Raw genomic sequence first — 26209 nt, 5'->3', positions numbered from 1 at the left:
GACTTAACTCCATGAAAATTTCCAGTGCCTCTGATTTGGACTCTTTCTGACCAGCAGATTGGCAATTAACTTGTTTTTTTTTTTAAATGACCATATATCCAGGGGAAAAAAATCATTAATGAGTTGAAAATGAGTTTTTGACCTGTTTCCAGTTCATTAAAGCTTTTGTGAACCCAGTCCAGCATTTACAAAAGCCAGAAGTTTGCCTCAACTGTTTAGCTCCATTATGGACAACACCGAGCAGTCGGGATAGAAGTTCGCTGAGGGTTCATTATCTTGCGCTTGCATCTCCCGGAAATTCTAATTACTGTCAGCTTATTTGGTTGTTTTTTTGACTGCGTTTCATAATTGCTACAGCTTATCATATCCACAACACACAATTAGCACATAAAAAAGTTACTCTATTTGGTACATAAAAATATACAGCGTCACACAGGAAGCACAAAACAAAAAGCAGACACAGGGAAGCAAACGAACCATATCAAATTATAGGGGAAAGAGTTCTTCATCTTACCTATGTTTAAACTCTTTATTTCTTTATAGAAAGGAAACAGAAGGAAAAAGAATAGTTAGCTGAAGATTTATTGATAAAGCAAACATAACATTTTAGTTTCTTGTACAAAGGGGCCCCCCAAAAGATAGGTTTTCTTTTTTTTTCCTTTCTGGCTGACAGCTCCTGGTTCCATTACTTGGGAAGCACCCCTGATTTGGGACTCCTCCTGGCCACTGGAAAATCTAGACAAGACTGCTTGAATTCTCTGACCAGCAAGGTGGCTGTCATGTGACACAGGTGACACAGGTTTCTGGCTAATGAAAGGGAGGTAAACAGGTTGCCTGTTGATTGAGAATGGCTGCTGGGAGGGCAGGAGTAGAAGGATTCTGGAGCCAAATTTAAGCTCAGCTGCAAAGAGTGCTCTGACTCATTCGTAACATCTGCCCTGGGTGTGAGGGGAAGCCTAGAGACATATGCGCCGCCTACTCGCCATCAGTGCATTACAGGGTAGAGTCTGCAACACCCAAGAGAAAGCCCCTGTCCATGTCGAGGGCAGTTGGGTAAACACTGTTGTACCCTGATGGTCTCAACCATTTACTGTCTCTGGTCCATGCCACCTTCCTTCTCTTCATCTCACTTACATGTGTGGGACCTCAAGTATGCATTCTTTCTTGCAGAGAACACCCACAAATGAAATTTATAAGCAATAATATCTTATAATTGGAGCCAAAGCCTCCAGTTACCATTCCTTTTTGGAAAACTAGTGTAAAGTTTTACTTTTTTTTTAAGAACAAAAATATATGTCAATCTCAACAGAAAGTGGCTGAAAGTTAACAACATTAGGGAAAAGAGGAGAGATGCTAGGGTCTCAAGTAAAGACAACTGCTCCTCATTCCTGAGGCTTCTAGGTCAAGATGGAAAGAGCCCCTGAGCCCTCTCTCCCTCCTGGCTGGGGGAGGAAGCTTCAGGGAAGGAACAAAGAAGGTTTAATGCTCTGACTCCTGTTTAGGTGCAGCTCAGGACTCTGCCAGGGGCCATCATTAGCAGTGGGTTTGCACAGGGATTACATTTTTATATTTTATTCCAATGCGTTAGTTTTTGGAAAAAAAAAAGTTAATTAAATGATGCTGATAACTCCTGAGCTCTGACTGACATAGTGCAATTTAAGATTCATTCTGTAAAGCCTGGTGCGTCGGGGTGGCAGCCGGGAATTCTCGCGTCTATTTTATATTGCTTAATGAAAGTGAAATGTTATCTGCCACCAGTGGTAGTCATATTTGGCTCTTAATTATTGCAATATCAATTCCACTTTTTTAGTCAAGATTTTGTGAAAAGAATGGATGGGATTTGGGTCTGCAGACTTGACCTACTTCTTTCCTAAGTATAGCTACTTTAAGTTGATTAATATAATAGCGTTGTTGGGGGAAGGAGAAGGGCAGGGGTGGGGGACCAAGTCATGGAGAGTGCAGAGTCCGAATGATCATAGTGGGTATGAGGGTAGCAGAAAAGCTGAGGTTACCACTATGCCAGGGCTATCAGCCAGGTGGGTGATTAGCAGGCAACAGACCAAAGTAACAGCATCACTGAGTCAGGCTAGGTAGATAAGCAAAGGTGCCCTGCTGACAAGGGACAGGCCTGGGCTTTGTGTCCATGGTCTCAATAACACCAACCCTCTAGGCATACCCTTCAAGGAGAAAGTGGTCTCAGATTCAAGAATTCCAGTGGATTGGCTCTTCATGTGGTGGAGTCTCAATGACTCTTCTGCAAAGCTTCAGGGTCTCTTCAAACATTCTCACTCACCTTGCAGAGCTCTCACTAGGCTGTCTTGTGATTTATGTGTGTGTGCTTATCCTCGTCACTTTGAGATGAATGGAAGTGAGTATGTAAATATGGGCATGACTTAATCATCGCCATACTGCTAACTCTTATCAGAGAAGCCCTGGAGAGAGTAAGGGCTGGGAAAATTGGGTCTGAGTGGCAGACAGAAGGAATGAGGCTGCTTCCTTTGTGCAGTGCAGACCCTACCTTGGACAAATCCCAGTCCCTCATGTTCTGCTCAGAATCACAAGGCTGCAGTCAGTGATTGTCTCTTTCCACTCCAACTCCCTCTGTGCCACACAATAGGGTGGGGTTGGGGTGGCCACATTTTTTGTTTGTTTTAGTTCTAACTAAGGAGAATTGAGTTCAGATACATTTGGTCTAGTTTTAGGGGTATGGGCTTATAAGGCTTATGCGTAGTCCTTTGACCGTCTAGTTAGATCACTGCTAGCTGTGCTGGGGCAGGGATGGCTCCCAGCAGGGCTTGGTCTTGTTGTGCTGGTTCACCTACATCATCACAGGAAGTGGACTGCCTAGTGTGGAAGTCATATTTCACTAGTGCCAGAACACTGATGACAAACTGGTTAATGAGTGTTGAGTCAAAGAGTATTTTGATTATTCACTGTACAAGAAAACCTGAAATGCCCAGAAATGCCACAGAAGATTGATAAAGTTTTTCCCAAAATTTACAACTCTAACAATTTCTTTACATCACCAATAATCAATTAGGAACATGAAAGAAAGTTTTCTAACTTATTAATAATCTGTAACAAGTATTTTGACCATCTGTACTAGAGGAAAGACTATCTCTTTATTCCTTCCATAGATAATAACATTACAAACTGATCGTCATATTAAAAGACAAAGGGGATACAGCCAACAAGTATAGAAAAACAAATTATCATGGAGGCTTAGTAGTAGTTATTTAATACAAAATTTTAGGTTTTCTTCTGGATTTTGTGAAGTTTGCATTAATTGCTTTTTAAAATTTGCAATTTGTTTTGGTTTCTTTTCTTACCCTAATTAATATTCATTTCATCCCTAAATTGCATAAGATTCAGGTCCCATAAAACCTGGATCTGCCTTTGGTAAAAGAGCTTTGAAAAGAGTATTGATAACTCCCCAAAATTTTATGGGGCTATTGTTGTTACTGTTATTCTGGGTAGGGTGCTGTGTCACGTTTTGATCCCTGACCTCCACGGGTATGCCATGACCACAAAGGGAAGGCATTGGATCTCTAACTGGAACCACATATTCCTCCTTAACTGGCACCTTTGCTGGCATCAAGCAGGGTCTGTCCTGGTCGAAGCTCTCAGGCAAAGCTCATCGTTGGTGAGGCTACCTTCCGGTTTCTGCCGCCCTGCCCTCCTTCCTCGGCTCCCACGTTCCTCCTTCTCTCACCTTTCCAGCACTATCACATCTGGGCTGAACCCTTCTTGGAAGATTTGCCCTCTTGTAATGATGACGTTGACCCAACCCAAAAGCACCATCAAAATCTCAGCATCAGCAAGTGTTTTAGTTGGAAAATAGCATATTTACAATTATAATTTTACATATGGTAAATGAAAAAAAAATTTAGAATTTCAAACATTATGGGAAGCATGAGATTCTTAGGTTTATTAATAGGGAGAAGTTAAGAAAAGGCAGGGAGACACTGTCCCATTCCTTTGAATTCTCTACCTTTTATTGAGGTCTAACTCCTCAGATAATTTCGAACTAGAGAGGAAGGAAAGACTTTCCTATGACAGAAATTCACCCTAGATGTTAATGGCTGACAAATTTACTCCACAGGGCTTGCACTTTTCCAAGGACTATCTAGCAAGAGTGATAGTTTTAGTTAGAAGGAAAACGGGCTACTGAAGGTGGGACATCAGGCTTCCCTGGGAAGTGGGTACTGAGAATGTCTGGAATGCTGGTAGGATTAGAGCACATAGGTGATGACCATTTTACTCAAGAAGAAGGCTTTTTCTAGCATTAGAAGCTTTCCAGGGGTCTGGAACTCTGCTCCTGCACACTTTGGACAGGCAGGGGAGGGAGGAAAGGAGAAGGGGGATCAAAGAACCGTGGTAACATATAAACAAATTTCTGATTCTGAGGCTCAGCTCGGGCGTGGGTAAACGAGATAGGGATGGGCACCAAATCCTGAGACTGAATCATTCAGCTGCCAACTCACAATGGAGAAAAGACATAAGCAAGACAGGTCTTTTCCTCCCTCCTGGCTCCCTTTGCTGGTTACTGTTTTGAAGAGAAGGGATTGACAGCCCTTTGTTTTCAGGTATGTAGTGGGAAGAAAAGAAAAATCAAACCAGTGTTCTTGTAAAAGCTTCGCTTCTAATCGTCTCTGGATACCTGGCTGATGAAAGCAAGAACAAGTCCAAAGGCGGTTAAAAAAGAAAAAAAAAATCACACAGCTGTTAAGGGAAATCAGTAGTTACTCTCCCCTCTCTCGCTGTCCTCAGTGTTACCACGTGGGCATGGAGCGGCCCTCTCTGCGTGGGCCCTTAGCTCGCACTGCTGACGCCATGGCCTTGACAACTCGGGGGACATGGAGTCAAGGATAGATTCCAACAACAGAGAGGACGCTGTTCTGTGTCGCCTTTAACTTAAGCAATGGGTCTTGAGCTCCTGGCACGGACCAGGCTCTGCTTAGGCCTCAAGGGGCAGACAAGCCAAAGGTGCCTGATACACTTGCGTTCATTCACATGCTAAGGCCCTAAAACCATACACATAATACACCAAAACACATGGCAGTTAGAGTTAAGTGACCCAGAGGAGGGTAAGAGTGATTTCTGCTAAGGTGACCTGGCTTCATGGAAGAGGGGCCTTCACACTGAGCCTTAAAGATGGACATGGTGAGGTAGATTAGGTAGAGTAAGTATTTTAAGTGGAGTAAGCAGCATGGGTCAAGGTTTGGAGGGGGCCATGTAGTGGGCAAGAGCTGACCTGGCTCTGAGCAGGATGAGTGTGACGAAGAAGGGACAGATGTGGAGGGCTACAAATGCCAGATTAAAAAATGTGACCCTTATGGAAGGCCACAATGCTACTGCTAACCCTGGCCCTTCCCATGGGCCCCAGCATGCCTGGGGAGAAGATGATTGTCCTAGGATAAAAAAGGAAATAAACATCTTGGGAAGGGGGCCTCCAGGAAAGGTGGTTTGTCTGATTATCAATGTGACAGCTTGGGGATTATCTGGTCCCCTCCACTTGCCTCCTTCTTCCTCTCATTGTTCAGTTTTTGGTTATTATACTGTCTTAATCCACCCCGTGGCTTCTCCCTGTGTGATTCGTGATGACTGCTTCTTGGTCTTCTGGAAGGCTCAGTGGGAGCGCCTCTTCCTTGCCCAGATGCCTGCCCTCTCACTTGGAATGGTGCTCCTTGGTCCTGGCTTTCGCCCCCGTCTGGACCGCCACACCCAGGCACAGGCTTTGCTCACTGTCATGCTTGGTGAAGGCCACTGAACCACTGAGGCTGCGGCCTTCCTGGCGGGGAGGGCAGGCGGGGGCTTCCTCCTTTTTATTTACCCTTCCCAGGGTCTGGTAGAACTCAGCTCCCAAGACTAGGCAGCAGAACTTGCTGGTGGTCAGATTACTGATTTCACTCCCAGAAGGGGCCTCAGAGACACAAACAGAAGCAGCCACAGGTCGCTCCACAAGTCCCTTGCCTGGCAGCTGAGGCTGATTCCGAAGGCACCACCAACCACGAAGTTACTCTGGTCAACATTGAAGGCATCACCATGATTCTTCTCTCTCTCTTCTTTTTCCCCGCATCCCTATAGTCCATTCTCCACAGAGTAGCCAGAATCATCTTTTAAAAATGCAAATCAGATCATGTCATCTCCACCCCACTTCCTACTTCAAATGCCAATGGCTGCCCATTGCAATAAGAATACAATTTTACACTTTCCAACGTGGACAATGCGACCCTGAAGCCTCTGTCCCCTACCTACCTCTCTGACCTCCTCCTAGACAGTTTTCCCATGAGCTCACCACCCTCCAGCCACACTGGACTTCTATCAATCCCTTAAACCAGGTTATTGCTCCTATCAGGGCTTTTGCACAACTCTTCTCTGCCTGGAACACTTCTCCCCAGACCTCCACGTGGCTGACCTCACCATTCAGGGCCCCATCTCCATGTCACTTAAGAAGAGAGGTTTTTCTATGACTCTGTCTTGTGAGGCTTCCTAGCCCTCTTTCCACCAGCCATAGTTCTTATTTCTTATCCTGTTAGATTTTACTTAAAGCATTTAATGCTACTTGAAGTCATTATTTTTTATTTGTCCACACAATTTATTTGAAGTTCCCTATCAGACCACAAACAAAACAACTAGGGCTTCGCTTATCCCCACAGTTTTCTTTTCCTTAGCCAGACGGTTCCTGGCACATAGTATGCATTCACCAAGTATTTGCAGAATGACATTTCTCCCTCTTACAGACCTACAGATCCTTCGCTAGGTTTGAGTGCCTGAAGTCAACGTTCCTGGTAAGAGAGTTTCCAAGAGCTTCTGTCCAGCACAGAGGAGTCTGAACTTTAGACCTAGTAACAAGCAATGGCCAGGAGGAATCTACTGGGGGATGGCCAGAAGTTACAAAGCAAGGCCTACACAGTAATTCTAGGTCAAACCCTAGGGAATGTGCAAAGGTTCCGATAACTTAGATCCAGCACACAGAGTACTTAATATAAGCATTTGAATTGGTTAAGGAACATTAGTGGCTCTCATTTTTTGATGTGCTTCTCCAGAGCTTGTCAAAGATGAAAGATACCTTGTTTCTTCTCCTCCAGACTTACTGAATCAGTGCCTATGAGCTGGGCTCCAGGCATCTGTATTTTTAAGAAGTATCACTTAGAAATGACAAATGGACCAACAGCTTAAAGTAGTGGTTCTTTCACTGTTTGGCATGCACTGGATTTACGTGTGGAGATTTTATAAAATATGGCTACCAGGTCCCACCCTAAAGCACCATGACCTAAAGCTTTCAATCTTGTTTGTAAGTCAGGCATTGGCCATCATAACATGTGTGTGGTATCTTACAGATACACAAAACATTTCCCCAAACCATTATTTGATTCTGGGCCTGGGTATGAGACCTCAGCCCACCACACAGGATCTATATTCTCTGGAGAACCCCAACTGTGGCCACCATTTACCCAGTGAAGCTTTGTAGCAATGGGAGCTGAGAGGGTTTTCTGTGCAGCCACTTACCGTAACTCCAAGATGCTGGTCACGTTTCGAGAGGGGAAGATGCGCCGGATGTAATTGAAGTCACCAACAAAGAGGCTGCCATCGGTTCCCACAGCCAGAGCTACTGGGGCCAGCAGCTTGTTGCCTTCGGCCAGGCCGGTGCAGCTGGGACAGGAAATGCTCCGGCGGCGGCCGTTGCCCATGATGCTGGTGATGATGGCAGGCTGCTGGGCCAGGAACTGGTTCTCCCCGGTGCCCTTGTGCAGGATTCCTGGGGAGCAGAAGTGGGCGTGGTTACCGCAGCCCTCTGGGGAGCACACATCTGTCGGCCTACTGAGGGCAAAGGGAAGTGACAGGGGGAAGAGAAACTGCAGGAAACATCGACCTTTGGAAGAGCACCCCAATTTCCTCATGAGGCTGAGAGAGCTGTAATGGGCTGGGCAAACCCCAGGGCTTCAGTGTTGGGTAGGAATTATTGAGGAATTGTGAGGTACACTAAGGCAGATAGTTTGGGAAAGCAGTCCAACAGCCTTTGGCATTTAAATGGAGAAGGTGGGAAAACCTTCAATATTCTGGGCATTTGATGAAAAATGGCTAAGGGAAGGGGAGGGGCTACCACTTAAGTGTCAAGGCTGGAAAGAAGGTTTCTGAGGAGAGCCTAGGCTGTATTTGCGAAAGGAAATGTGCTCACATACCACTTTTAACATTGAGGATGTGATGTTTATCCAGGGACCAACCGCCGAGGTTGGAAGGATCCAACTCAAATCCCTGAAGGAGGGCTGTTCTTTTCTCCCACAGGATTAGACTGGGGCAGGTCTCATATTCAAACCCAACAGACACTGAAAAACAAAAGGGGGTGGGCAGAGCAGGAGACAAGGGAGTTTACTTGATTGCTCCACAGTTCTCCAGGAGGAAAAAGAAACTTTCACGTGTTTGAGGTAATAGAGATTCTGTTTCAAAAACTCACGCAAGGAGGCAGGCTGATTGCTTTTCTCCTTGTGATTCCACACAATATAAAATTCAGATTTCAAGCTGAACTCAACCTTGAAACTTTACACAGTAGTACTCTGTGGGGATGGAAAGACCTTTTCAATGAACAGCTGGTTTTCAAAAATGACCCCAATGACGTGGAGGAGATGAATCATATAAAAATTGAATACAGCTCTTCCTTGGAGATGCAAAGGAGGCTATTTCTCAGCCTGCTGTTCATGGCATGCACTTATTCTATTTTGTGTGATTCATTTTTGCTTACTTGGAGAAAGGGCTATGGAACTTTTGTGGCTCATTTATAAGGAGATTCTCGAGGCAACAGTTTGTATAAGTCAAGGCATTTTGCACGTTCACTCAGAATTCCAGAGAGTGCTTGGTAAGGCCGCCCTGGGGAGACAGCCTGTCAATTATGTGGCAATTCAGTGAAGAAGAGAATACACACACACACACACACACACACACACACACACACACACACACACACACACAAAACCTGTAAAAATCTGGCATTTGCCACATGGACAAATGGGACAAAGAACTTTTGTTAACTGTGCTTGGCTCATCCTTCTTTGTGGCTCCATTTCCCCCAAGTGTAAAACAGACCAAGTGAATCCTCATTTCTCAGAGACGTGGGTAAGGACAGATGAGACAAAATGCTGAGATGCTGTACAGTTTTAATTGGAACATTGCTTTAGAAGTATGAGGCATTGTTATTATTGCTGCTCCTATGACATTAAATTCTTAGCTGTGTGTATCACCTTTGGGGATTCTCCACAGCATCTTTTAAATTCTGAGACATAGAAGTGCCAACATGAATGGAAGATACATTTTATCTTTAAAAAACCCCATATATTTCCTAGCTTGTCCTCTGAAAATTCCAAGAGACAGTGACCAACTCAGTAGCAAAGAGAATTGCTAGTGCCTGGCTTGTGGCTTTGAAATATTATTTCTCATTAAAAGGAATCAGGTCTCCTTGAAGAAATGGCTGGAGTAAGAAATGAACAAGATGAGACAGGCTATTTTATCATACCAGATAGCAGGGAAGGAGTCCAAATATTCTAGGATTATGTTGAAAGAATTTAGGGGTCAGCTTGAAGAGGCTTGCACTGACCAAAGGTGGGACAATTTGATCATTAAAGATAACAACTTCAATGGACTGAAACAGATACATTTCATTCTATGAATTCATAATGGTATTTAAAAACATCAATTTGACACCAACTTATTATATTGAGGAATAGTAAATAAGGGGAAAGAATTAAGCATTTATCCTTTCTTTTTTAGTTGAACTGTACCTCAAAAAGCCAAGTAGTTAATGAGAATGTATCTCTGTATAAATATAGTCCAGCTAAGAAATGAAGAAACAATGATAGAATTAAAGTGTCATTTTACAGTCCCTAATAACCTAATGGATCTAGGCAATGAGCATCAATGGCTGCTGAAATCACCAAAGTGTAGACAGGTTGATGTTAGGTGCCTCCTGACAGAAGCAGACAGCACTAGCTAACAAGTTGTTCTGCCCAAAAAAGTCAAGGAATAAAATACCTAGGAATAAATTTAACCAGGGAGGTGAAAGATCTGTGTACTTAAAACAATAAGACATTGATGAAAGATATTGAAGATGACACAAATGAATGGGAAGTTCTTCTGTGCTCATAGATAGGATGATTTAATATAGTTAAAATATCCATATTGCCCAAATTGATCTACAGATTCAGTGCAATCTCTACCAAAATTCCAATGGCATCTTTCTCAGAATTAGAACAAACAATTCTAAAATTTTCATGGAACCCCAGAAGACTTCAAATAGCCAAAGCGATCTTGATAAAGAAGAACAAACCTGGAAGCATTATGTTCTCTGAATTCAAACTATAGTACAAGGCTACATTAACCCAAACAGTATGTTACTGGCATAAAAATAGACATATAAATCAGAACAGAACAGAGGGCTCAGAAATAAACTCACACATATATGGTGAGTTAATTTACAACGAAGGAGCCAAGAACATACAATAGGGAACAGAATAGACAGTCTCTTCAATAATAGTGTTGGGAAAACTGGATGGCCACATGCAAAATACAAAAGAATGAACTGTACCAGTATCTTACACCACACACAGAACTTAACTCAAAATGGATTAAAGACTTGAATGTAAGACCTGAAGCCATAAAACTTCAGAAGAAAACATAAGCAGTAAGCTCTTGACATCAGTTTTGGTGATTTTTGGTTTCGACACCAAAAGCAAAGGCAATAAAAGCAAAAATAAACAATTGGGACTACATCAACCTAAAAAGCTTAGGCAGTAAAGGAAACCATCAGTGAAATAAAAAGGCAACCTGATGAATGGGAGAAAATATTTGCAAATGATATGTCTGATAAGGGGTTAATATCCATAATATATAAAGAGCTCACAAGTCAAAAGCAAAAAAACCAAAAGAACAAACAATCTGATTTAAAAATAGGCAGAAGATTTGCAAAGACATTTTACCAAAGAAGGCATACAGGTAGCCAATAGGTACATGAAAAGAGGCTTGATGGCATGAAATCATCAGGGAAATGCCAATCAAAACTACAATGAGATATCACCTCACACCGTTAGAATAGCTATTATCAACAAGACAAGAAATAACAAACAAAATCACTGATTCAAACAGATATATGCATCCCTATGTTTATTGCTGCATTATTTACAATAGTCAAGATATGGAAGCAACCAAAGCATCCATCAATAAATGAATGGATATAGAAGAAGTGGTATTTATATACAATGGAATATTATTCAGCCATAAAAAGAAAGAAATCATGCCATTTTTGACAACATGGATGGACTTAGAGGGTATTATGCTAAATTAAATAAGCCATGTGGAGAAAGACAAATACCATGTGATTTCACTTATCTGTAGCATTTAAAAACAAACCCAACAAAATGAACAAAATAGCAGTAGACTCATAGTGATAAGTGGCTGGTGGTTACCATGAGGAAAAGGTTGGGATGGATAGTTGAGGGGGATAGAGGGGCACAAAAATTCTCAATCAATATAAGTTGGTCACTGGGATGGTAGTACAGCATGGAGAGTATAGCCAATGATTCTATAACATCTTCCTCTGTTGACAGATAGTAGCTGCACTACAGAGTGAGGATTTAATAATGTGGATAACTGTTGAACCACTGTGTTGTATACTTGAAACTAATATAAGATTGTATGTCAACTATACTTCAAAAAAAAAAAGACAAGAAATAACAAGTGTTGGCAAGGATGTGGAGAAAAGGGAACTCTTGTGCACTGGAGGTAGGAATGCAGATTGGTGCAGCCTCTGTGGCAGACAATATGGACATTCCTCAAAAAATTAAAAAGATAACTAGCATATGATCCAGCAATTCTGCTTTTGGGTATTCATCTAATAAAATGAAAACACTAACTTGAAAAGATATATGCACCCTACGTTCACTGCAGCAGCATTCACAATAGCCAAGCTATGAAGACAACCTGAGTGTCCATCAATGGATGAACTGATGAAGATGTGTGTGTACAGATATATTCTTATATATGTACATGTATATATGTGTGTATATGCATATATACACATACACACAATGGAATATTATTTAGCCATGGAAAAGAACAAAATCTTGCCATTTGTGACAACATGACCTTGAAGGTGTTATGCTCAGTGAAGTAAGTCTTACAGAGAAGGACAAATTCCTTATGATCACTTATATAAGGAACCTAAAAACAGTAGCAAACAGCCCAATTTGCAGACACAGAACAGACTGGCGGCTGCCAGACGTGGGGAGTTGGGGGGTGAGTGAAATGGCTAAAGGGGATTGAAAGGCACAAACTTCCAGTTGTAAATAAGTCAGTCTTGGGGATGTAATGTACAGCACAGGAGTTATAGTCAATAACCTTGTATGGTATATTTGAAAGTTGCTCAGAGAATAAATCTTAAGAGTTCTCATCACATGAAAAAAAACTGTGACTATGTACATTGATAGATGTTAACTAGACTTACTGTGATAAGTCATTTCACTATATATATAAATATTGAATCATTATGTTGTACAACATAATATAATGTTGTATGTTAATTGTTACTTAAAAAAAAGTATATATAGATTAAAAAAAAAATCAAACCTTGACATGAGAAAGCCTCAAGATATCAAACAGGGGAATATGTTAAACAGCCATATATATGCAATCAGAAAACAAACCAGATTATGGGAAATCCTATAAGTAAAAACACAATTTCTTCCATAAGTAAATAATAAAACTTAAAAGAGCTAGAGATGAAAGGTAAAATAGTTAAGTCAATCAGTTGCAAAGGTGGATCTTATTTGGATTCTGATTTAAAGTACTAACATTTTATGATATTCATGAGATTCAAATATTAAATAATGGGCTATTTAATATTAAGAAATTATTGTTTTTTGGTGATAATGGCATTGTTATGATTTTAAGTATTTTTTAGACATTCTGAAATATTACAGATGAAATGGTATGATGTATGTGACTTGCTACAGAAAAATATGGAAAGCAGGTGAGCGGATGAGGGTATGTGGAAAGAATGATTTTCATCATGACTGATAATGGTAGAAGTTAGAGTAAATGGGGGTGCATTATAATATTTAGTTTACTTTCTGATGTTGGCTATCATTTTGATATTGGCTAAAACCTGATATATATATAGATAAGCTACAGTTCATATTAAATGCACTACTTAGTCCAATAACTTATTACTATCTTTATTAAGTTACTAAACTCCACTTGCTGATGGAAGAGGCCGTATCCTGAGCATGTTAACCTGCCAGATGCATGGCTTTAGGCATCTTACCCTCTCCATCCTGTCCCCTGCACAGTGGGGACTATGAGAATACCCTACTTGATAGCGTTATTGAGCAATTACCTAATACAAAAAATTTAGCACAACGGTCTGCACAAAAGGAGGGTCTGATAAACACTGGCTGCCAGTTCCAGGGACAAGTTTTGAGTTTGCTGGTTTCTTACTTTGGTAACTTAGTATGATTCTTGAAAATCATAAACCTACTGGTGAAGAGAATACAGGATTCAGGATTTTAACTATTCCCAGGCAGCTTTCTATGAGGAGGAAAATACATTGGGTAGGTTGATATTAATCTACAGCTCATACTTCTATAGCTTTTCTTCTTCCTTCCTAATTACAACCCTTTAGTAGAATTTATGCCTCATATTGAAAATTACCGAGTATCATAATTCTTCCAAGTGGTAAAGACACCTCAAGACAAATGCTGGGCATAGAAGCCACAGGGCATAAATCTGCAAAGAAGTAAAAAGCTAACCTTTTCAAAGAATATGGCTTCTCTCTCACTTACCAACTTTACATTTCCCTGTATGGCCCCGGATGATGACTGGTTAGCCAGAGACAGGTAAGATTCCTCAAGGGAGGAACAACCTAAGACAGGCACAGTCGCAGGGGTCCATCAGGTGAGAAATTGGGGATCAACAGAGGTGAGGCTTAGAACCTCACCCCTCCTGTTTTGAGAGAAATCTTCTGCATCAGTGAATGTTTTGTTGCCCTTGTCTAGCTTGGATTAATACTTAGTCTACAGGCATACACCTGATCATCTACATTTGCCCTCTTACAGCACTAAATTATGTTTTCTACCTTTATCTTGCATCTACCTACCACTTCAGCATTTTATTTAAAAAAATAATAAGGGAGAAATGTGGGATTCACATATAAATAAAGTATAAAAATCAAATGAATAATCATATCTGACCTGATTATTTATAGTTCACGATGCATGATCAAAACTGGAAGTTTCTGTGATATGACTGCCCTTGCACTGTTCACCATGTGAGAACTTATTCACTATGTAAGAACTTGTTCACCATGTAAGAACTTGTTCGTTATGCTTCAGAAGATTGGAGACTGTTGAGAATTAGGCTTGGGGTTGATTAATGATTGTGCATTGAGTCCCCTATACAGAATTTTATTGTTGTTAACAACCATTTGATCAATAAATATGAGAGATGCCCTCTCAAAAAAAAAAAAAAATCTACAGCTCACAACTCCTCAGACTCATAAATGTAGGACCCTCCTCTTACGGTGGTTTTTCCTAAGTGGGAATCGTGTTTCCCTCAAAGGCAAAGCCTGAAACGTAGCATGTGGTTTTCAATCCCCTCTAGCTCCACTTTCTGAATCTCATGGTACCCTCTGTGCCATTTGCCAGCGCTCTCTGTGGCACATGAGCTAGCCCCTGCCCACCTCTCTCCCTTTTCTCAAATATGCTCCTTGTTCACTATATTCCAGCCACACTGGCCTTCTCTTTGTCCTTCAAACACACCTCAGCTTTCTCACTTTTTCTGCCAGGAAAAGAATGTTCTGTTCCTGACTCCCACATGGCTCCTTCTTGTCATTCTAGTCTCTGCTTAAATGTCACCTGCTGAGGAACCTTCTCTGAATGCCCACCCACAGTGGCCCCTCCACCCTGTCATTTTTTAACATTTTCATGTTAGCACTTATCACTGCTTGGTATTTTCTTGTCCAGTCTGTGTTTATTATCTCGATTCCTCACCAGAACAGAAGGTTCATGGAAGAGGACTCTTGTCTATCTTATTGGCCACTGCATTCCTATCTACTAGAATAGTATTTAGCACCTACTAGGAACTCAATAAATACTGGTCAGATTAGTGCATGGCTAAGTCTAAAAATCAATAAGGGGTCAAAACTGAAACATACCAACAGCATCAGAGAGTCCATAAACCCTTTGGCCGTATGCATCTGTCTTGTCCCATATGAAGGTGTAGGCGAGGTTGGGAGAGGCCTGGAATGATTTCTGGAAGAGATGCCCCTCTACAGCTACCATCAGATGGACCTTGATCAGGTTCAGGGGCACCGTGGACTGGGTCATGGTGATCTTCAGCAGGGACTTGTAGCCTGCAGTCCTGGAGCTCAGGTAGCGAAGCTTCACATTGGAGCCAGGGAGTTCAATTTCTTCATGAAGAACCTAGAGAGGAAACACATGGTGGCCACGCTGCATCAGCTGCTCCCTGGCAGGTGGGCTGCTCACCCCAAGGCTGCTTGTTGCCACCCTCATGGAAGCATCACGCCTTATGTGGGGTACAAGAACCACTTCCCATGACTGAGAAAAAAAATAAAAACAATAAACGAAACTTTATCCTACACCATGGAGTGAAGGGGCTGAGGTTATGATTTTTGGATTAATAATTATTCCTGGTCACTGTTGTGTTTCTTTTTAAAAACCACACTGCTGGCAAAAGATGTAAATAAGAACAGCAGGCTTTATAGCTAGCTGCATGCAAGGAGGCCACGAGAGGCTGTAATTATATGAACCTGCAACTTCCACTGACAATTGGTATAAAGCAACAGGGAGGCAATAATGTAATATGCCCTCTGTTGTAACACCGATGTAGATCATTAAAGTGCCTCTTATCATGTATCTCTGTGACTAACAGGAATAAAAAGCAATTTGGAGGTGGGTTGCACATACGTATATTGTTTTTATTTTATTAAAAGCTCCAGTGACTGCCAAACTGCAACAACTATCTGGAAACATCTGGAATGTCCAGGAGAAATTCAGTTTTCTCTCCAGTGACTACAAATTTTATTGTGTTTCTCCTTTTTGTCTCTCCCCCTTAATATTAGTTTCTGGCCTCTCAGGGAGGGAGACTGGTGGGAGGGAGCCGGCCGACCAGTTTGGAGGGGCCTGCTTAGGGATCCCCCTTCCTACCTGGGTCTCAGGCACGATGGGATTCTGCGCAGGGGCAGCACTGAAGAAGGTGGACAGTGGGGAGGCGATGATGATGGGATCTGGCCGGAGAAAGCCACTCAGGTCACAGCTGGGGATGGAGTTCTCCTCAGTCTTCATCACCAGGGTGTCTGTGGCATAAAAGCTATTCCACGGCAGCCACACGGTGCGCTCCTGGCTCATGAATGGGGCTCGCTCGAAGTGCAGGGTCAAGGAGGCGCCCCCGTTGGCGATCAAGTCAAACCTGGAGAGGGGCAAATGGGCTCACTGAGAAGTGAACACACCTTCAGACAAGGCAGGTGCTCTGACCTCCACACCTGGGGGCAGAGGCAGGGGCAGAGCACCCACGCAGGAGAATGGAAGCTTGGGGAGCGCGGGGGCTGAGTAACCCAAACTCCACCACTTACTAGTTGTGTGGCTTTGGGCAAGTTACCAACCCTCTCTGGACCCCAGTTTTTTCATCTGTGAAATGGGAACAATTCTATTGACTTTACAATGTGCCTGAGAGAATGAAATGTCCTGATGAGTACAGAGCAGTGGGCAGCAAACGAGGCCCATGAGATCAATCCAGCCCACCACCTGTTTTGGTAAAACAAAGTTTTATTGGAATACAGCCACACCTGTTCATCTACTTATCCTCTCCAGTTATCTTTGCGCTGTAATGGTGGAGCTGAGTAGTTGTAACAGAAACCATACGGCATGCAAAGCCTAAAAATTATGTGATCTGGCCTTTTGCTGAAAATGGTTCCCCACCCTAGTGTAAAGCTCTTAGTGCCGTGCTTGGCTAACAGAAGTGTCCCATCAATAGTGTAGCAGTACTGTGACAAAGCTAGGACACAGGGAGGAGCTCATTCAAGTTTTCTTCTCATTGACCTGTGTTTGTCCTGATTTTTGTTTCCAGTTTCATAGAAACTGTCTTTCTTTTTCTTTCTTCCTTTTTTTTTTTGAAGGGGGGAATACAATTGACATATAACATTATATTAGTTTCAAGTGTACATTATGTGATATTTATATACATTGCAAAATGATCACAACAGTAAATCTACTTAACATCCATCATCACACAGCTACAAATTTTTTGGGAAGATGAAAACCTTTAACATCTACTCTTTTAGCAACTTTCAAATATATAACATGGTATTATTAACTATAGTTACCATGCTGTACATTACCTCTCCAGGATTTGTTTATTTTTTATAACTGGAAGTTTGTACCTTTTGACTACCATCACCTATTATGCCCTACTTCTGATATTTCTGACAATCATTCTTAAACTATATTCCTGTTTGTTTCTCAAGAGCTGGACGGACATGTGTTACTAGTAAAGTAAAATAAAGGTACTTCTTTCCTAATTAACAGAAAAGAAAGAGGTTGATGGAGAGATGTCTCTCATTTTAAGCTTTACTCCTCCACCAGGATCTCAACTCTTTCAGAGCAGTGGTGTCTTTCTCACTTCAGAATTTCCAGCAGCTGGCAGAGTTCCTGGAGCACAGTAAAAACACCCAATTTTGGTAACACTTTTGGTATTTTTTTAATAGACAAAAAATGAACAAGCATGTAGGAAGAATTAATATTGTCAAAATGGCCATCCTGCTTAAAGCAATCTACAGATTCAATGCAATGCCTATCAAAATACCAACAGCATTCTTCAACAAACTGGAACAAATAGTTTTAAAATTCATATGGAACCACAAAAGGCCCTGAATAGCCAAAGCAATTCTGAGAAGGAAGAATAAAGCAGGGGGGATCTTGCTACCCAACTTCAAGCTCTACTACAAAGCCACAGTAATCAAGACAGTGGTACTGGCACAAGAATAGACCCACAGACCAGAGGAACGGAATAGAGAGTCCAGATATTAACCCAAACATATATGGTCAATTAATATATGATAAAGGAGCCATGGACATACAATGGGGGAAATGACAGCCTTTTCAACAGCTGGTGTTGGCAAAACTGGACAGCTACATGTAAGACAATGAAACTGGATCATTGTTTAATACCATACACAAAAGTAAATTCAAAATGGATCAAAGACCTGAATGTAAGTCATGAAACCATAAAACTCTTAGAAAAAAATGTAGGCAAAAATCTCTTGGACATAAACATGAGCGACTTCTTCATGAACATATTTCCTCAGGCAAGGGAAACAAAAGCAAAAATGGACAAGTGGGACTACATCAAACTGAAAAGCTTCTGGACACCACCAATAGAACAAAAAGGTGTCCTACAGTATGGGAGAATATATTCATAAATGACAGATCTGACAAAGGGTTGACATTCAAAATCTATAAAGAGCTCATGCACCTCAACAAACAAAAAGCAAATAATCCAATAAAAAAATGGTCAGAGGAGCTGAATGGACAGTTCTCCAAAGAAGAAATTCAGATGGCCAACAGGCACATGAAAAGATGCTCCACATTGCTAGTCATCAGAGAAATGCAAATTAAAACCATAATGAGACATCACTTCACACCAGTAAGGATTGCCACCATCCAAAAGATAAACAACAACAAATGTTGGCGAGGCTGTGGAGAAAGGGGAACCCTCCTACACTGCTGGTGGGAATGTAAATTAGTTCAACCATTGTGGAAAGCAGTATGGAGGTTCTTCAAAAAACTCAAAATAGAAACACCATTTGCACCCCTATGTTTATCGCAGCACTATTCACAATAGCCAAGAAATGGAAGCAACCTAAATGTCCATCAGTAGATGAATGGATAAAGAAGAAGTGCTACATATACACAATGGAATATTATTCAGCCATAAGAAGTACATAAATCCTACCATTTGCAACAACATGGATGGAGCTAGAGGGTATTATGCTTGGTGAAATAAGTCAGGCAGAGGAAGACAAGTATCAAATGATTTAACTCATCTGTGGAGTATAAGAACAAAGAAAAAACTGAAGGAGCAAAACAACAGAAGACTCACAGAACCCAAGAGTGGACTAACAGTTACCAAAGGGAAAGGGACTGGGGAGGATGGGTGGGAAGGGAGGGAGAAGGGGTGGGGGAAGAAAGGGGGCATTATGATTAGCATGTATAATGTGGGGCAGCACAGGAGGGCAGTACAACACACAGAAGGCAAGTAGTGATTCTACACATCTTACTACACTGATGGACAGTGACTGTAATGGGGTATATGGGGGGAATTTGGTGATGCGGGAAGTCTAGTAAACATAATGTTCCTCATGTAATTGTAGATTAATGATACCAAAAAAAAATGAAACAAGCATGTAGCACATAAATATTAAGGTAAATATCAGAGCATGCATAGTACAACAGTTTATTACATTAATTTCTTTATATATTTTTTTTGGCCATGCATGCTGCTGGGCATGGGTTTGTACAGAATACAAAAGAAAGTCCAATATTTTGAAGTTAAATCATTCCTAGTTGGTATGACAGAATCAAATCATCAATGTGTGTGGCACACACCACTATGTAACATATTGGGGGATTCCTTGGAGCATTCCCAAACAAATCCTGTTACTTCCATGACTTCATAACCTGGACAAACTGAAGAATCACTGGTCCAGGAGTGTGGTTAGATGATCTGGGATGTGGATTTGGGCCATCGTTATTCAGGAAATAGCTGAAAGGGATTGGGCAGCATAAGGTGAGGACAGACAGCAGGCCAAGGACTCAGAAATGTCCTCTTGTATTCACAGGGCTTTGCAGGGCAAGAACACTGGCTTCTAAGAAAGAACAAGGGCTCTGCATAGTACACAGTCCCAGTCCCAGTGCTTTCAGATAATTAGATTTGGCTGCAAAATATCAGAAACGTAGTGATTATTGAGAATTTGATGTGAATCATCAGGTATCTTCTTCGGTTTCAAGGGTAGGGATATCAGCACAGGGTATGTGGGCTGGTGGTTTTTGAAATTACCTGCAAGGTTGCCTTAGGGCATTCAAAAATAAGGCCAGACTCGACACCAGAGAAAGGCAAGAATCACAGTTCTTTTCTACATGGTACGCCCATGATTTTTCAGACTCCAGTTTTATAGAAAAAGAGTTGCATCAGATTTACAGCAACAGTCTTCTCTTTCATTTGGAGTAGAATGCAATAGTTTGAGGTTTTTCTTTTTAGCTCAGGAGTGGGTGTTTTCCCCTTCCCATAGACTTTTTTTTTTGTGTTCTTTTTCTTTAAATTTCAACCTCATGCCCAGTGGATTAAGGAAATGACAGAGCTTTCATGTTGCGGGGGCGCTGTACGGGTGATGTTTCCAATCAGCACATAATAGGGAAAGGTTGCCTCCTTCACACAGCAGGGTCATGGCTAAATGTATTTAATTAGACTTCTCTGATTGCACCCCACCCTGTCAAAGCAGGAGTGAAAACAACACAACTCCTGAAGCCACAGATGAAAGCAGAAGGGGGTCACCACAGGACTCCATGTCATGTGGATCCTTGTCACCCTGCACTGCCTTTGATTTAAAATAGGAGTGAATTTCTGAAAGCTACTTTTCCTTCTTTCTAGAATCTGTACTCTCAGCTACCCCCAACACACACACACACACACATAGAGACACACATGATTTACCTGACACAGAAAAAGGAGGATGATGGCTACTGGCAGCCCTGGATAGGTTGGCCATTGTATTTATTTTTCATTTTTGACACCATACCAAAAAGCAAAATATATCTCTGAGAGGGTCCTCATTAGGGGTCTGGCCTGGTGGGCACTCCAGTTCACAAGGGGAGGCCACGTGGCTTCAACCTAATAGCACCCTCTACACCTCTTTGCCTGCATCCTCAGTCCCGAGTAGGCAGAGCCCCATAAAGCTACTTACGTGCCGTCTTGGCGGGTGATGGTATAGCCGTATTTTGGGTACTTGACAAAAGATACGTTCACACCAACCAGGGGAGTCCCATCTGTGGTTACTACTTGGCCTCGGATGAGAGAAACCAAGCTGTGAGAAAAAGAAATACAAGTCTCTAAGCCACACAGAGGAAAACAAGGGGCCAGGGGGCTGCTGAGTTCCCCTTCCACATTGCAACCCCCACCCCCACCCATCTGGTTTCAAGGAGAAGACTTTCAACATTAACTTCTAGCTTCACTAGATCACACCTCACAGAACTGTCTCAGTGCTGGCTTTCCTGAGGAATAGAATTAGTGACATGAGGGGGGAACTAGTGACTCGGCTGGGTCATGGTGTCCCCGGTGCACATTCCCTCTGCCCTCAGTGCTGCCTCACTTTCACCATCATTGACTTTTGCTTGGCCGGAGCTCTAGGCTGCCCCTCAGCAGTCATATTTGAGCTGCCGTCCGACAGAGAGAGCATTATACTCGGGGTGAGAGCTTCCCCATCTGGTTACTCATTTCCTTTTTATTGGCTTTGGAGGAAGGCGATGTTACTCTTCTCCTCTAGGCTGGGATGTCAGAGGGAATGGAGGGGAGCACACAGAGGGTTTTGTAAGACTGGGATATATACATAAATTGTTTTTTTCCTGCTCTATAAGAGCAAACATTTTCACAATTCATGACAGCCTGAGGAAAAGAGAATATTGGAGAATTTTTTCTGGTAGAACTAACTTGGATTGTGGATTTCCTTAACTATTTATTTCTCTTATTCCAAATTCCTGCTTTCTTGACAGGGGAGGGTGGTAGCTGAAATACACTCAACTTTTTTCCACTGTCATAGAAGGCTTCCCTCTCTCCAGGTCATTGTAACTAGAACTTTCCAGGGAACGCCAGTATCCAGTTACCTCTGCGAAATCCCATAAAGCAATAGAGATGCCACAATATTCTACTCAAAATCCATGCAGGGAGAATACACACACCTCCGCTCATTAAATTCTCTTGACTTCGGAGGGAAATAGACTACTGAGAAGTTACATTTTTTTTTTTTGAGAGGGCATCTCTCATATTTATTGATCAAATGGTTGTTAACAACAATAAAATTCTGTATAGGGGAGTCAATGCTCAATGCACAATCATTAATCCACCCCAAGCCTAATTTTCATCAGTTTCCAATCTTCTGAAGCATAACAAACAAGTTCTTACATGGTGAACAAATTCTTACGTAGTGAATAAGTTCTTACATGGTGAACAGTACAAGGGCAGTCATCACAGAAACTTTCTGTTTTGATCATGCATTATGAACTATAAATAATCAGGTCAAATATGAATATTCGTTTGATTTTTATACTTGATTTATATGTGGATCCCACATTTCTCCCTTTATTATTATTATTATTATTATTTTTAATAAAATGCTGAAGTGGTAGGTAGATGCAAGATAAAGGTAGAAAACATAGTTTAGTGTTGTAAGAGAGCAAATGTAGATGATCAGGTGTGTGCCTGTAGACTATGTGTTAATCCAAGCTAGACAAGGGCAATAAAACATCCACGGATGCAGATTTCTCTCAAAACAGGGGGGGGTGAGGTTCTAAGCCTCACCTCTGCTGATCCCCAATTTCTCACCTGATGGCCCCCCTGCGACTGTGCCTGTCTTAGGTTGTTCCTCCCTTGAGGAATCTTACCCGTCTCTGGCTAACCAGTCATCTTCTGGGGCCATACAGGGAAATGTAAAGTTGGTAAGTGAGAGAGAAGCCATATTGTTTGAAAAGGTTAGCTTTTTACTTCTTTGCAGATTTATGCCCTGTGGCTTCTATGCCCAGCATTTGTCTTGAAGAGAAGTTCCATTTTTGCACTGAGCCCCAGCCTACCAGAGAGGACTGACCCTGTATTGTTGGCCTTCAAGCCACTGGGCAATTTGGCAAAGGCAGAGAGGTTCCTGCGCTTCCGAGTTTCCTGGACACACTCCAAATTTCTGAACTAGGTAATCAAGCTGACTTGTTCTTTGCCAGAATTTTGTCCAAATTTGCTTGATTTTTGGAATGCACTTACTTCTGCAATCCGCAGTGACCCAAAAACTGGAGGGATGCTTTCTTCAAGCACCTCTTTTTATTAACAATACCCCCTACTGTTCAACTCTTAACACTTTGATGATCTCAGGAGGGTTTAGACTCTTGCACTGACAGTTCTAATTGTCTGTTACTGGCTGCCTAGCAAATGAATCCCATTTTTAGCTGGTTGCAACTACAATGCTAGAGTCTTTTGAAAGTGGAAAACTAATTTATGAAAATAATTCTTCCGTTCAATTCCATTTTCTTATCTTAGTTCAGACTAAGATTTCTTTCAGGCCTTCCCAGACACTATTTTAAAATCAATGATGTGTGTAGATGACCACAAGGCTTTAGATGAGAAAACAAAATTGGGAGTATATTCCACAGTGGGCTTTTGGTCCCCTCCTTTTCAATACAACTGTTATTCTTTTAAATCACTCCTGTAGCATAAGACTTTGCAGAGCACCAGAGGAATAAAAGAAGCTGGGCTGCCGATGATTTCTACCCTCTGTTTTTGTAATTCTTCATTGCTGCTGGCTTCCTATCGTTTCTAGGCAATTTGCAGAAAAGATTCAGCTAAGACATGCTATCAGTTCATTTCTATTTATGATTATTGATGTGTAACAATTATCACATTATCTAGATAGTGAGATCTGCTCTATAAATTACAGTGGTGGAGTCAAGGCATTTTAGTTATTTTTGTACACCATTATCTAGGGGAAACGCCTTCTAAGATGTCTTGAGTTAAGTTCTTTTTTTACTCCTAGTTTTGTCCTTCATTTTCTGTCCTACAATAATGCACTGAAAATTCACGTGCTTGATGAACTTCAACCTATGTCTTGGAGTAACATTCGTGTTTCTGAATTATGTACCCATGCTGATGTGCTGACACGTGGCTCATTTAGGTGGTGCGATATACTGCTACCTCCAAAGCTTCAGAGGAGCCTTCTCTAAATCAAGCGTCTTTGCTCAGATCTCTGGGGCTGGTGTAGTCCACCACATAATTTGGAGTCCTGGCCTGCTCCCCTGTATCTTGGCTCTAGCTTAAGGCGCCCTCTGGAGGTGGTAATTATTGTTGAGAAGGATATGACTGAATTTTAAGGGACGAAAATATGAAAAGGAAACTATCAGGAAGTTACTGGATTTAGGGTAGAAATAACGAAGCATTAATAGGAAGCTGAACATAGCACAGGCCTTCAAAAGATGCATTTATGGTATAAGCAAGTTGTATGCCAGCCCCTCTGGGAAGCTCATGCAAGGTCCAGTCATGAGTCTCTGGTAATAGGAAATACGTTAATAATAAAAAGGTAACACACCTGCAGAATCCATGTCCCAGAACTGGGATTTAACAAGCAGAGGATATACTATTACTAATCAGAGGTTTGTGTTTTTAAAAAATTTTTTGAGAGGTTCTTGCATTAAAATAATATTATTGTGTGTAGTATATTCTACACATATTATTTGAATTTTACCAATCAAGAAAATGAAGTTTTTGAGGTTAAATAACTTGCTTAATGTGACACAGCTAGGTGGTGTCAGAGCTGAAATACAAGAGGGCTGAGATCACTTTTTTTTATTTCTGTCTTATTTTTAGTAAAAGCAGAACAGAGAGAGGCCAAAGTTGCTGGCTCAAGGTGACCTTGTTAAGAACCCTCATATTCAAAGAGCTGCCAGGAAATGGGGCTGCACAGCCTCCCAGGGAGTTCTAAGGAGCTGGAGAATTAATTGGCTGTACCATTACCCGCTGCCTCCCCACCCACCCTCGCGGGCCTCTCCCAGGGAGAAGCAGAGTCCGAGCTGTGGCCTGCTGTCTCCTCCCCAAAATCCAATGTGGAGACTTCAAGAGAATTACTTCTAAAGTTAGAGGCTCCTGTAAAAAGTGAAGTCTGGCATTTCCTTCAAGCACAATTTCCTGAGATGCTTCTGAACCTACCTAGAGCTAAGTGAGGATGAAGAGAAGCAGGAGGAAGGTTGTATGACGAGGCTGTCAGAGGGGTAGGGGTGGGGGCACCCTGCTCAAGTTCCTAGGTCCTAGAGGTTTCGAGAAAGAGGACCAACCAGCAGTTCTTATTTCTGCACAGGAAGGAGCACCCCTAAGAAAATCATGCCTGCCTTCCTCACACCCTCAGAATCAGAAACAGTGCTGAGAAGAGGGGCTGGGGGTGTCTCAAACCACCCTTGCTCACTTCTCTTCTAACTTGTCCTGGGGGGAAGGGAGGGGCCAAGCTGACTACAAAATAAATCCAGAATTAGCCTCTAGAATATTCGTAAGCCTCAAATTAGCAACTGAGAGCAAAAGTAAACTCAATAGAAATCCCTATCATTTTGGAAAGAGAGGAGAAATGCCCTGGGCTCAACAGGGCATTGGAAGTAGGAGATTAGCAGGTGCAATTGACCAGGCTGCTGTAAGAGTTAGAGGTAATCTACATGAAGTCTCTGGCTCAGCATAGGCACTCAGTAAATTCTAGCAACTTCTAATTTCTAGCATCATCTTAAATCCAAGATGCCACAAATGATAAGTTCTGTTATCAAGTTAATAGTTTAAAAAATACTCTGTTGAATGAAATACTTCAGTGATGACCAAATAAAAGCCACTGTCAGAAGTATTATAAAGGGAGATTTAACATAATAACAATGTCATAAAATAATAGATCATAAAAATGACCTAAAAACCAGGCAGTCAGCAGCTATCTGTCTCCAGCAGGTTCTAGGTTGAGGCGGCCAAATCCTGCAGGGAGGCCAGGACTCTGCTCTGAAGCTCAACCAGCTGAGAGGAAAGGGCCTTCTGTGAACCGGAGTAGGGAGCTGCCCTCCAGAGGCTGGGCCCACAGAAAAGCCAGGAGTATATCCCCCTGCTCTGCCAGAAAGGGAACCAGAAGAGACCTTGGCAGCCTGCAGGGACGGAGCGTGCCTACCTGCTGTTGAAGGGGTTGTCTCCAGGAATGATGTGGGTGCTGTCTTTGCCAGCCAAGAGCTTGATGCGGTCATAGAAGGACTTCACTGCGGGTGAGTCTGTCTGGCCCTGCTGAATGATGTCCAGGGGGTCCCGAGAGCCCCGGCAGAGCAGGCTGTTCTGACAGGCTGACTGCAGGCAGCAGTCAGGGTCCAGGCAATCCACCAGGCCATCT

At 42.1% G+C, this 26209-nt stretch overlaps 1 protein-coding gene across 18 annotated transcripts in view; it reads right to left on the bottom strand.

Moving 5' to 3' along the window:
* TENM2 (teneurin transmembrane protein 2) overlaps positions 1–26209 on the bottom strand; it is a 1157254-nt gene that overhangs the window by 48711 nt on the left and 1082334 nt on the right. For all 18 annotated transcript variants that reach the window (XM_073231871.1, XM_073231863.1, XM_073231878.1 and 15 more), the window contains 7 exons: positions 25997–26207; positions 21023–21142; positions 16212–16473; positions 15200–15467; positions 8187–8330; positions 7513–7762; positions 515–535 (listed from right to left, as the gene is read on the bottom strand). In XM_073231871.1, the coding sequence (XP_073087972.1) occupies positions 515–535; positions 7513–7762; positions 8187–8330; positions 15200–15467; positions 16212–16473; positions 21023–21142; positions 25997–26207 (1276 nt within the window). The remainder of the gene's footprint in view (positions 1–514; positions 536–7512; positions 7763–8186; positions 8331–15199; positions 15468–16211; positions 16474–21022; positions 21143–25996; positions 26208–26209) is intronic.

The sequence above is a fragment of the Manis javanica genome, chromosome 1 (genome assembly GCF_040802235.1).
Source record: "Manis javanica isolate MJ-LG chromosome 1, MJ_LKY, whole genome shotgun sequence".
In the NCBI taxonomy this organism is placed as follows: domain Eukaryota; kingdom Metazoa; phylum Chordata; class Mammalia; order Pholidota; family Manidae; genus Manis; species Manis javanica.
The sequence above is the reverse complement of the archived record's forward strand: the minus strand, read 5'-3'. Positions and strand labels throughout refer to the sequence as shown.